The following is a 12,189-nucleotide window of genomic DNA, read 5'->3' as shown; positions in this document are numbered from 1 at the left end:
AGGGAAAGAAGAATTCTTAACAGTGGTCTACTGGCAGTGTGTATTCTCCATCTGCTTTTTGAAAAGACTAAAAGTGTAGCTTTCTCAAATACGGTAGTTGCCTAGTATTTCTTGCAGAATATTCTCTCTTCCTCTACAGGACAAAAACAAGCTCATGGATGCTCTGAAACATGCTTCCAACATGCTTGGTGAGCTGCGGACTTCAATGTTATCTCCAAAGAGCTATTACGAGCTCTGTATCCTTTGAAGAGGAAATGAATAGTTGAAGCACTGAATGAAATGTTCATCTGCTTTTTTGATACAATGGCATCTTGTCTATCTTGTATTTACTAGCACTGTTCAGTATTTAGTTACCTGAATATATTGTAGGAGAAGATACACTTACTTATTTGCTCACTGTGTAAGTTCATCTTTTCCCTTTGGTATAAAGCAAGTCTTTAATGTATTTTGTATCTTCTTTTGGAGGCTTTCAGTAGTTTAGTTCTATAAAAATAGCAGCTCTGTAAAACAGCTCTGCTTGCAGTATGATACCCCAAAAATTTGTAAAACCAACTTATTTTTGCCCTTTGTTATTTTATTAGCTTCTAGCCATAAGTCAGTTCCTCAGTGTGTTTACTTGTGTGTACTGTGGTATCTGAAGAAGTTAATGAGACTTAGGAATAGAATGTGAATGTATTAAAATACTGCTTTCTCCAGGTGTGGTTGGTCTTCTTCTAAAGACATAGTATGCAGTTGCTTTAGATACTCTGTTCAATCACATTCATTTGCTTGCTTTTTTTACTTAGTTAGGGGTTTTTTTCCTCTTTTAATATGCTAAAACTGACAATTGAAGGCTTGGGGTTAGTTGTGCATGTTTATCCCAATAGTGATTACTGTTTCAGAAGTACTACCTACTTGGGCATGATTGTGTTTGGTACAGCATCTTTCCTTTTTAGTGTGAATGAACAAATTACTATGTAAATCTGTTGTAGATATTTCAAATTAAAATCCTTAACTATGAGAAAGACATGGCCATTTCTGATGAGCTGCACTACTTGGAAGTCTACCTGACAGATGAATTTGCCAAAGGAAGGAAAGTGGCAGACCTTTATGAGCTGGTACAGTACGCTGGAAATATTATTCCAAGACTGTAAGTGTGTATATGTTACTCTGTGTTAAAAATAATTAATAGTGGTCACACTCTGGGTTCAGATAATGATTGACTCTGCATTCTTGCTATCAAGCAAAAATACAGTTTGCAGTGGTGAGCAGTATTTCTGCATATCTTAAGAGAGGATTGCTATGAGACTTCTGAGATTTAGGCCAAGTGTGCAGCTTTAGAAGGTCAGTTCTTCCTGCCAGTGTGTTGGTTTTGCACATGCCCAAGATGGAAGCACTTTGATACTGGAAAAAAGTTGGCTTTTGGATAAAGATCTGGTCAGTAGAAGATGAATACCACAGTACTAATGGAAGATTACTACCACAGAAGTACCACTTTGTGATCACTAAGATTGATTACATATTTATTAACATTTTCAATTATCTGTTAATGAACTTGTACCTGAAGATCCAAGTCTTAGATTCTAACACAGAGTAGATGCTTCAAAACTGTCTGTCTCTTGGAGGGTAAGAAGTGTGAGAAGGACGCTGAAAATTTCTGTGACTTAATTTTTAAAAGCTTTATGGTTCTGAATATGTGCTTTTGATGATGATCTCATGCTAGAGATGATGTCGGCAGGCTTATCTTTAAGTATATGGCCATTGGGCTGGAGTAGATCTAGATATTCAGACTTAGGACTTGGATTTTGTTTGGTAATGCAGTTATTAATTCCTGACATTATCTTCATGGCAGGAAGAGGCTTTGGAGACACAAGGCTGCATCCTCATGCAGTTTCTGGAGTTTGGCTAATGACTACCACAATGTCTTTACCCCTCTGCATAATCGTTTGAGTTGTCTTCTTGGTGCTTGATGTTGACTCTCATTATCCCTCATGAACATTTCTGGTCCTTTCATGAAGGTTCTGTGCACATCCATGCAGGAGACAGAGGTGTCAGAGGCTTGAGGCCTCTAAACAGAATATGTGGAAGTTCTGAATGTTGTAAGTTTTTTCTCTTAAGCTGAAGGGGACTCTAGTACACTGGAGCATCAGTCCTTTGCATATTCCATGTCCCTTCTAGCTGACACTTAGTACAAAGATGCTGAACGAATGAGTACAGGCCTGGGGATTTCTTAAGAGCATAACACCTCTGCTGCTAGACTAAAGCGTGAAAGAGGCTTAAGTGCTTCACCATAACAGATTACTTATCTCTGTGTGTCGGAGATATTTTCCGATTCAGTGGGCTGCTGGAAGTACAGACAAGCTAATCTGAGAGCATTCAAAACTTGATGTATGCTAAACATTTAAAGATTCCATGTGTAAAGTGTTGTGATGAGGCCAGGTGGCTGTTCAGACTTGCTGTGCTCTCTGGCAGAGGAAAACAGGAGTTGAAAGCTAATTTAATATGCAAAATTATGGGACCTAAATGATACTACATTGCTTTCTGTGCTTTGGTAATACTGCCAGGATGGAAGAAAGGAACTGTTGCCTTTAAGTATGATGTTATTTATAATTTATTGTTTGATTCTGTGCCTTTTGCAGATATCTCCTGATAACAGTGGGTGTTGTCTATGTCAAGTCATTTCCACAGTCCAGGAAAGATATTTTGAAAGACCTGGTGGAGATGTGCCGTGGAGTACAGCATCCTCTTAGAGGCCTCTTTCTTAGGAACTATCTCCTGCAATGTACCAGGAATATTTTACCAGATGAAGGCGAGCAAGCAGAGTAAGATCATAGAATAACAGACTGGTTTGGGTGGGCAGGGACACCTTAAAGCTCATCCAGTTCCAGCCCTCTGCCATGCGCAGGGACACCTTCCACTAGAGCAGGTTGCTCCAAGCCCCTGTGTCCAACCTGGCCTTGAACACTGCCAGGGATGGGGCAGCCACAGCTTCTCTGGGCACCCTGTGTCAGCGCCTCAGCACCCTCACAGAGAAGAATTTTTAAAAAATTGTTTTAAACATGACCTATTTAAATTTTTTGTATGACTTTCTTTGGGTTTGAGGTAAGTAGATCTGTGAAGTCTGTTGAGTTCTAACAGGTATTTTATCCATTAAGAATTCTCTTTCAGAGCTAAGGTTTCTCACAAGGCAGGGTGTGAACCTGGGTTTAGCTGTGGCAGTTATTTTGCTCCTTCCTAAATAGCTGGTGTGGTGCTGTATTTTCAGCTCTAGTCTGAGAACAACGCTGATAACACACCAATGTTTTTAGTTGTTGTTAAGTAATGCTTACTCTGATCAAGGACTTTTCAGTCTCATGCTCTGCCAGTGAGGAGGGGCACAGGAAGCCGCGAGGAAGCAGAGACAGGATACCTGACCCAAAGTAGCCAAAGGGATATTCCATACCACAGGACGTCATGCCCAGTATATAAACTGGGGACAGTCACCCAGAAGGCCCATATTACTGCTCGGGTTGGGCTGAGTACTGGTTGGTGGGTGGTGAGCAATTGTATTGTGCATCACTTGTGTTTATTGTTTTCTTTTTCTTTTCCCCTTTCAGTTTAATATTCTCTCCCTTTGTTATTTCCTTTATCGTTATTATTAGTGGTAGTAGTAGTAGTTTTTATTGTACTTGAGTTTTTGGACTGTTCTTATCTCAACCCGTGGGGTGTACATTCTTTCAGTTCTTCTCCCCGTGCCTCTAGGAGCTGGTGGGAGGGAGGAGGGAGGAAGGGAGGGAGCAAGCGGCTGTCCGGTTCTGAGTTACCATCTGGGCTTAAACCACAACAGAATTCTCTTTCAGAACTAAGATTTCTCACAAGGGAGGTATGAAACTTTCTTATGAGCCCACTACACACTTCCCTACCCTCCTACCTTCTTAAAATGGGATCTTCACCAGATGGAAGGATGAATACCTCTGACAAAGTTTTCCTGTTCCTAACCTGTTCTCAATTGCAGTGAAGAAACCACTGGAGACATTAGTGATTCAATGGATTTTGTGCTGCTGAACTTTGCTGAGATGAACAAACTTTGGGTGCGAATGCAACACCAGGGCCATAGTCGGGACAGAGAGAAAAGGGAGCGAGAAAGGCAGGAACTCAGAATCCTAGTGGGAACAAACCTGGTTCGCCTCAGTCAGTTGGAAGGTGTTAATGTGGAGCGATACAAACAGGTAGGATGTCTGTCCATTCGTTTTGACTTTTACTTTTTCCAAATGAAACCAGTTTGGACTTTTAGATAGGCAACTTGAAGGGTTACAGCTATGCTAAAAGTTCAGTAATCCTGGTGCTTCTCAAACTCTTCACCTGAGGAAAAGTTTTGAAGGCTAATGAAGCTGTGTAATGTGTATGAGACTGAGGATGACTCATGCCTTTTTCCTTTAAGTTTGTGTGTAATGTTGACAAGAAGTTTTAAAACTTTCCTTCTTGATTCCCATTTTACTTAAAGAATGAGTTGGTTTAAGGGATATGTACACATGCAAAGTTCTGTGGTAGACTTTACAAGTTAAAAGAAGCTATGCTTCCCAAAGGATTCAAGAGAATTGTTATGACATGAAACGATAGTCAAGCAAATACATTATTTAGAAGTGTGTCCTTTGAAAGTTCTACCATATAGCTGCTGAAAAATATTTTTAAGCAGTGCTGCTGAGACTGAGTAGTAGTATATGCCAGCAAAGCTAGTAGCACTGTTTTTCTAAGTCAGAGTTTGCAGATTGTACAATGTATGAAAGGGACAGATGTTTGAGACCAGGAGATTTTTATTTTTTATTTTTTTCCTCTGAAGGATGGAACTGCTGAAAACTGGGACTTTTAATCAGAAAAAATAAAGAAAGAGCTGAGAAATGTTAAAAGTACTGCTCTGCTTGGATTAAATGTGCAAGTGTGAATATAAACTTAGAAAGTAATTGTTAAATCACTGCAAGATTCTTTCTCCTGTTCCAGATTGTTCTGTCAGGAATATTGGAGCAAGTTGTAAACTGTAGAGATGCTTTAGCTCAGGAGTACCTCATGGAGTGCATCATACAGGTGAGCTGCTTAAATTCAGTTGTAGTGATGGGACACAGGGACGCTTACTACTCTATTTTTAGTCAGATTCAGGCTTTTACCTCTTCCTCATGAACTGGAAAACTTCATTACTGGGACTCTTAACCTAGTGCCTTATCCCATATTTTTTAACTAGATTAGATGGGCAGAGTGGAGATGAAATGATTTTGTGCTCCTTCTGCTGCAGAAGCTTGTAAACATCTGAGCTGCAGTGCTTGCAGTATGAATAATAATAGATAGCTGGTCCCTCAAGTTATCCATTTGTCTTGCACTTCTTGCTTCATGCGTTTACCCAGTCATGGTCAGCTTGGGGAGCCCTAAAGCACTGGTAGGCCAGTCCATATTTACTTTGTGACTGTCTGCTTTAGAATTTCTTCCTTGCATTTTACTGCTGTGTAACAACTGGCAAATTCAATTTGATTTGTTTTTTTGGTAACTAATGATGACTATTGATCTAAAACTTCAGGTTTTTCCAGATGAATTTCACCTCCAAACCCTGAACCCATTTCTCAGAGCCTGTGCTGAGCTGCACCAAAATGTGAACGTGAAAAATATAATTATCGCTTTAATTGACAGGTGAGTGACCACGGGGATGGAAATTGGCTCAAAATTAAGTTTGTGTTGTGCACAAGGAGATGATAATTCTTCCAGCATTTGGAAATTTTCCATTTGTGATATGATGTAACTTCACTGTTTCTGTGTCTTTCCAGCAGCTGTAATTAGGGCTGTGAATAACATAGCTTCTGCCCTCTGGACTGCTTTTACAGCTTCCAATGAAATGTGCTTTAAGGACTGATTAAAACTTGTAAACAGATTAAACCAGAAAACAACCCATTTAGTATCGACTGATTTCATGTTTCTGAGCTAAAATGTTAGCAGTGTCCTGCTTTGACAGCCATATTGTTCATATGTATCTTTTGAAACCCTGAAAATCCTCACAGCTAAATCATTTATCAAGGATACTTTACCTTGCAATTTTGATAAGAGAGCATAACGTATCACCTCTTCATAAAAGAGCTAATAGGAAATGGAACTACCTTCTTAATTTCTTAGTTTACCACTAACTTCCTGCCTGTTCTCCCAAAAGTGTTTTTTCTGTGGAGGTACAGCTTAAAACTGCTTGTACTGAATTCAAATATTGGGGAGGAATCATAGAATCATTTAGTTTGGAAAAGACCTTTAAGATCAAACTGAAGTTTTGATTTGTATCCTGAAAGGAAGCAACACAGATTATCAGTGAGTGCCTGTAGTTTCTTGGTGAGGAAAGGAAGTGCACTTCCCTGGCTTTTTGAAGCCTCAGAAAAGATTTGTCCTGGGATTTGCCCACAAATGTATGTTCCTTTGTGTATTTGGTCCATGTACCAATGTATGGACTTCAGTTGCCATAGGGATCTTGAGTCCTACTGGCATTCAACAATGAGTGTGTTCATTGTGGTTTTGTTTCTTTGTCTTCTCTAATGTCTGGAGATGGAACATGTATATATTAAGCATGAATGGTATAACTTAGGATCTTGTAGTAAAAATGAATCTGTAGCTTGTTTTCTTCAGGTTACATCAGATCTATTTGTTCAGCACTTCAGTCTTACTGGAGTATCTTTCAGTATTTGTGCACTTGGCAGAGGAACAGCTGTGCCTTCATCCGGAGATGTTCACAGGAATTCACTGGTTTTCCACACTTTGCCACTGTGGCCTTGTGAGGTTGTTTTTCATAATTTAGTTAGCTTTAAAAAAAACAAACAAACAAACAAACACAAAACCTCCAAATCCCCAAAGGCATTGCCTGTAACAATCTAATTTCTGAAGCTGTCTGTTTTGCGACTGCTTTCAACAGAGGTCACAATCTTTTGCTAGCTTCTTACTTACATTAGTGCATAGTTACGTGATTCTTGCAAGGTTTTCCTCAAGTAGCTTTTGCAGTTGTGCCTACTTAGAGGACTTAAACAGCTTTGGTATTACCTCCACAGTAAGTTTTCACTGTTATAAACAACAGTAAGCAACTGACTTAAGACTGAGCCTGCTGTCCTTCTAGACTTACCACTACTGTGTTTTGTTGGCCCACTAATAGTGTCTTCCAGAGCTTTCTCATTTGGCTATAGAACAAAAGTAGAAGTGTGGTGGTGTGATGATCCTCATCTTTGTACTATGGCAAGTTGTGCTTTTGACTGTAATGTTACTGCAAGTATTGGAGGATGGATCTGTCCCATGTGTGTAAGGGAGATGTTGTTCTTGTGTTTAGATTGGAGTTGTTAGGAGCAATTGTTGTGTGTTTCAGTATTGTGTAGTTAAGATGCGAATCTGCCGCACAGAGATAGTGCCTGTTGGCGTTTCTCATCTTTATTTCAGATGATGTAGGGTAATTGAAACTGAACATCAGTGACTGCTGAGGAAGCTTGTTGAAGCTGTAGTCCCTGTTCCCATGGGCCATTCCATTATGGAATCTTTCTGCAAATAGTCTTGCTGCTTTGAGATCTTTCTTGCCTTACTAAACCATTCATAGCTTTTAATTATGCTGCCATCTGCCTGCAATTTATCATACTTTGTAGCATGCTGGCCTTAGCTTCTGAGCTGTTGCCAAGAAAGCCTGCCTTGTCCCACTGAGAAAAGGCAGTGATTGTTCGTGGCTTTAGGAAGTCCGCTTGTTACCACCTTAATGAAATACAAGAGTAGTTCAATGTCTGTTTTTTCCTGGCAGTGAAGCTTCTTGGTACTTCAGTCTTTTCTTACCTGCCTTTTTGTTTCAGACCCAAAGTTCATTCAGAATTAAAGTTTTAATAACTTTAAAAATTTTAATCAGGTGCTTTTTCATAAATACTTTCGTATGTCTTTCTCTAATTCGGTATAGAATAATCCCTTAACAATTAGAAAGCAAAGATTGCAATGCTGAGCTTTGTTTTTAGCTGCAGCCTTGGTAAGGTGCTTGCCTTCCTGTAGTGATTCTTATGTTGTGTCTGATTTCTGCAGACATGGTGGTTGGCATGACTTTCTTTTGTTACACGTAGAGATAGGTGTACAGCATCCTTTGGATGCTTGCTGGATAGCAATCTCTTCCTTTGTTTTTTACCCCTGAAAAAAAAGTATTCTTCTCCACTTCAAATTTACATTGTATTTTGGTCTTTGCAGACATTGGAAGTACCAAACATATTGGTCTGTCTTTGGAGACAAAGCATAGTTAAGTCAGCATATTTCTTCTGTGTTTTCTCTAGAGACCGTTTTGCAGAGAATGCTACTGGATGTGTGACTTCAGCAATGTCACTGAATAGATGCAGGATATTTGCTCTTCCATCAGCTGAGTAGAATATCTCTTTCTCTGCTGGAACAGGACACTTGCTCCTAGCTGAAAAACATGGGATTATGAAATGTCCTTCTTGCTGTTTCTTCAGCTTGCCATCTCTGTTGACACTCTTTTCCAGGACTGATAGTTACCAGGCTCAGTTGCTCTTGACGTTTCTGACTTCCATTAATTTCCTTTTTGCTTGTATTAGAACTTGCAAATATACCAAAGGACTTGCTTTTGCTGTCAGTATCTCTTTCTGGCCTGTGTCTGAGGAGTCGAAAGGCTTCACTGACCAAGCTGCTTTCCTCTCTCTGTTACCAGGTTAGCTTTATTTGCACATCGTGAAGATGGACCTGGTATCCCAGCAGATATCAAACTTTTTGACATATTTTCACAGCAGGTGGCTACTGTTATACAGGTATGCTGGGTATTCTCACATGCAGTTTTGGGTGGTTTTGCAAGTTATGTGGGTTTTCTTATCCACTCAGTGCTGTCTTAAATTTCAGTCTCGTCAGGACATGCCCTCAGAGGATGTGGTATCTTTGCAAGTTTCTCTCATTAACTTGGCTATGAAATGCTACCCAGACCGTGTTGACTACGTTGATAAAGTGTTGGAGACAACCGTGGAAATATTCAACAAACTTAATCTAGAACAGTAAGTAAATGTCTCCTTCATTCTCTCTGGTGTGGTGATTAATACTTTAAAATCTTGACTTCTACATTTTGTATTTAGCAAAATATCAGTCATACTTTGATGTGTAAGATTAGTGCCTTTGGTCCAAGCTATAGAGGGTCATGATACACTACTGACTAACCAGGACTTGCTCACCTGTGCATAAACTGTGCCACTCCACAGTACACAATGTGTGTGCCAAGCTGTGTGTAGTCATTATCTGTTCATCCCTTAAAGCATTTGAGTTCTCCCCTTGCTGAATTTGCAGCCACAATCTCTGCTTCTGCTATAAGCAACTTAAAACATGCATTTTCCACTGTACATCCTAAAGAGCAAGATAAAAGTTGTTTTGATACCTTTTCCTTTCTCCCTATCAGCAAGTTGCTTAGATGTTGTGCTATACATTAGAATTGGTATTGAGACAGGCTTTAAATCTGTCTGCATGTGTGAACTATTAATTAATTGTGTGTTTTGCATGTATTTTTTTTAGTATTGCAACAAGCAGTGCTGTTTCAAAGGAGCTGACTAGACTTTTGAAAATTCCTGTTGATACTTACAACAACATCCTGACAGTTCTGAAACTAAAACATTTTCACCCACTCTTTGAATACTTTGATTTTGAGTCCAGGAAGAGCATGAGTTGTTACGTGCTTAGCAATGTATTGGATTATAACACAGAAATTGTATCCCAAGAACAGGTATGACATAAGTTAATTTGAAATTTTAGGTATTTGAACTGCTGTTTGAAGATTTGAAAACGAGTACTAAGTGACTTAGAATCATAGACTTCATACAAGGCATGCTTTGTTTCCTAGCCTACATCCCCCCCCCTTCCCATCTTAGTAGCAGAGCTTTATCCCACTTGATAATTCATCCACCCATGTTCTTAAATATCTTGTCTTTGCATGTCTTACCTAACCTCATCCTAGAGACTGTTTCTGTTAGGTTTGAACAAAGACCCTGAACCCCCTTAAAATTACCTGAAGAAGACTGGATAGTACTTTTGGAATCTGAACTTCCTCTGTGCTGCTATGCTGTCCCACTTGCACTAGGAGGGATTGTTCTTCAGGGAGTAGGGCAAATACGTTCTAAAGCATCACCAACTCGGACTTTTGTCATGCTTCATCAGTTCTATGAATGGCTGTAAAGATGCTCCCACTTCAACTTATGCTTATAGCCTGCTTGGATTTAAACAGAGCTATTATTGTCTTTAACAGGTTGATGCTATCATGAATTTGGTATCAACACTGATCCAGGATCAACCAGATCAGCCTGCTGAAGATCCTGACCCTGAGGACTTTGCTGATGAGCAGAGTCTTGTGGGAAGATTTATTCATCTTTTGCGTTCAGATGACCCTGACCAACAGTATCTGGTATGGCCATTAGTGCTTCAAAATGTTCGTGTTTCCTGAATTGTCAGTTCTTCCTTTATTTACTGTATAAGACTTCATTGTAGCTGGGAGCTGGGGCATCACTGCTCTGGCACTACAAACTTGGTGGAGAACACTGTGTGACAGCTTTAATGCTAGTCTGAAATGTTTTGTATTTGGAAAAAGCAGATAAGGACTTAAAAACATTAGGGGCAGTTTGGATGCAACTATATTAATTTGTACTTTTTGATCAGCATCACAAATGCTTATATCAGATTTTCCTACTTGACAGGAACAGTAGGAAAAAACCCGGACTATGGGTTTTTCACAGCTCTTTCACAGTATTTCACTTTAAATTATGCATTCTGTATGGAAGAGATCTGAAATGCAAATTCGAACACCTTAGTGCATTACAAGCCAAAATGTCTAATACAGTGAATAAGAGGTGGTCTATTTACTCACGTTATTTACAGGAATTTTAGTAATTCCTACAAAAAAATTCTAGGAATTCCTGCAAATAATTACAATTCATGTAATCTAAAAATGTGTGTAGGGTTGGACACTGAGCTTCACTTCTAGTGCTTGTTTCAAAGTGATAATGGACTGCTGTGACTAGAAAGCAAGGTAATACCTAGCTGTAGTAACCTAGCCATCATTGTTCTGACACTTAAAACAAAACCCCCCTCACTTTTTAACTCTGATCTCTAGTAGAAATTCTCTGGGATTTGCTTTCTGAAGTTTTAGTGTGAAAAACGGCACGTCTGAGTTGTCCCCTTTGGAAGCGAGTCAGGTTATTCTAATGTTTAGGTTGCCTGGAATGGATTGAATAATTTCCGATACCTGAGGTTCTTGCTATTACCAAGAATTCTGTTATACATGACTAATTGTATCAATGGATAGATATAATCCCAAAATAAGGGGAAGGGGAGAAGCTAACCGTACAAACAAGGAGAGCTCAGTAGTCTCTCTCCACACATTGAGAAAAAGGGCAAAAGGCGAAGAAGCATCATGTTCATGTTGTATGTGTGGCTTGTGCTTAAAACTGAGAAATGCAATAAAAGAAGCATTAATGAGCATAATGAAAACCTAAAAGCAGGGGAAAATGGCAACAGTTGCAGGTGTGGCTACCAGAATGTAGTCTTTCTCTCAGAGTATGAGATTCCTTATAGACTTGTGTGTTCAGTATCATGAAACTTGGCTTCTTTCTTTTGTATTCTTACAGGCTACTGTAAGGAAAAATAGTCCTTTTGTAGCTTTGATTGAGTTGAGGACAGAATGTATCTGACGACATTATTAAATGCAAGCTCAGGCAACTTCCATCTTGCTGCACAGTCTAAAATGTATGTGCAATGAATATAGTACAAGTGCTGCCTAACACTTATTAAGCAGCTGTAGGAAAAGTTTGTGGAGATGATACAGAGACTGCACACATTTAATTCAAGTAAAGCAACTTGTATGTAGTTCCTCCAAAATACTGCAGTCTGTTTGATGCTGGCACCATGTCTTTCTGATGCTCTTACTCCATAGAGTGCAGACTAAGTTATAGATGTGAATAAAACACATTTTCAAGAATGCTGTAAGCTTACGGTGCTTGTGTTCTAGATCCTCAACACTGCCCGGAAGCACTTTGGTGCAGGTGGGAATCAACGTATTCGTTTTACACTTCCACCATTGGTTTTTGCTGCATACCAGCTTGCTTTTCGCTACAAAGAGAACTCCAAAGCGGTAAGTTCACCTGTAGGTAACTCTTGTATACTTGCGTCTTTTGGTCTGTCTTAAAAAGGCATTTTCATAGAATCATAGAATCATAGAAT

The 12,189-nt window shown here is 39.4% G+C and overlaps 1 protein-coding gene across 1 annotated transcript in view; it reads left to right on the top strand.

Annotated features, from left to right (window-relative positions):
• VPS35 (vacuolar protein sorting 35 homolog (S. cerevisiae)) overlaps window positions 1–12,100 on the top strand; it is a gene marked incomplete at its 3' end in the record, with an annotated part of 12,431 nt that extends 331 nt beyond the window's left edge. Inside the window, exons 2-12 of the mRNA XM_010021866.1 lie at window positions 140–236; window positions 1,006–1,129; window positions 2,619–2,801; window positions 3,974–4,187; window positions 4,957–5,040; window positions 5,525–5,634; window positions 8,654–8,750; window positions 8,839–8,987; window positions 9,496–9,703; window positions 10,223–10,378; window positions 11,978–12,100. Of these exons, the coding sequence (XP_010020168.1) occupies window positions 140–236; window positions 1,006–1,129; window positions 2,619–2,801; window positions 3,974–4,187; window positions 4,957–5,040; window positions 5,525–5,634; window positions 8,654–8,750; window positions 8,839–8,987; window positions 9,496–9,703; window positions 10,223–10,378; window positions 11,978–12,100 (1,545 nt within the window). The remainder of the gene's footprint in view (window positions 1–139; window positions 237–1,005; window positions 1,130–2,618; window positions 2,802–3,973; window positions 4,188–4,956; window positions 5,041–5,524; window positions 5,635–8,653; window positions 8,751–8,838; window positions 8,988–9,495; window positions 9,704–10,222; window positions 10,379–11,977) is intronic.
• Window positions 12,101–12,189: the final 89 nt, after the last annotated feature.

This window comes from Nestor notabilis, unplaced genomic scaffold, assembly GCF_000696875.1.
Source record: "Nestor notabilis isolate BGI_N333 unplaced genomic scaffold, ASM69687v1 scaffold13279, whole genome shotgun sequence".
NCBI classification, from domain to species: Eukaryota; Metazoa; Chordata; class Aves; order Psittaciformes; family Psittacidae; genus Nestor; species Nestor notabilis.
Note: the sequence above shows the minus strand (reverse complement) of the source record. Positions and strands in the feature narration are given on the sequence as shown.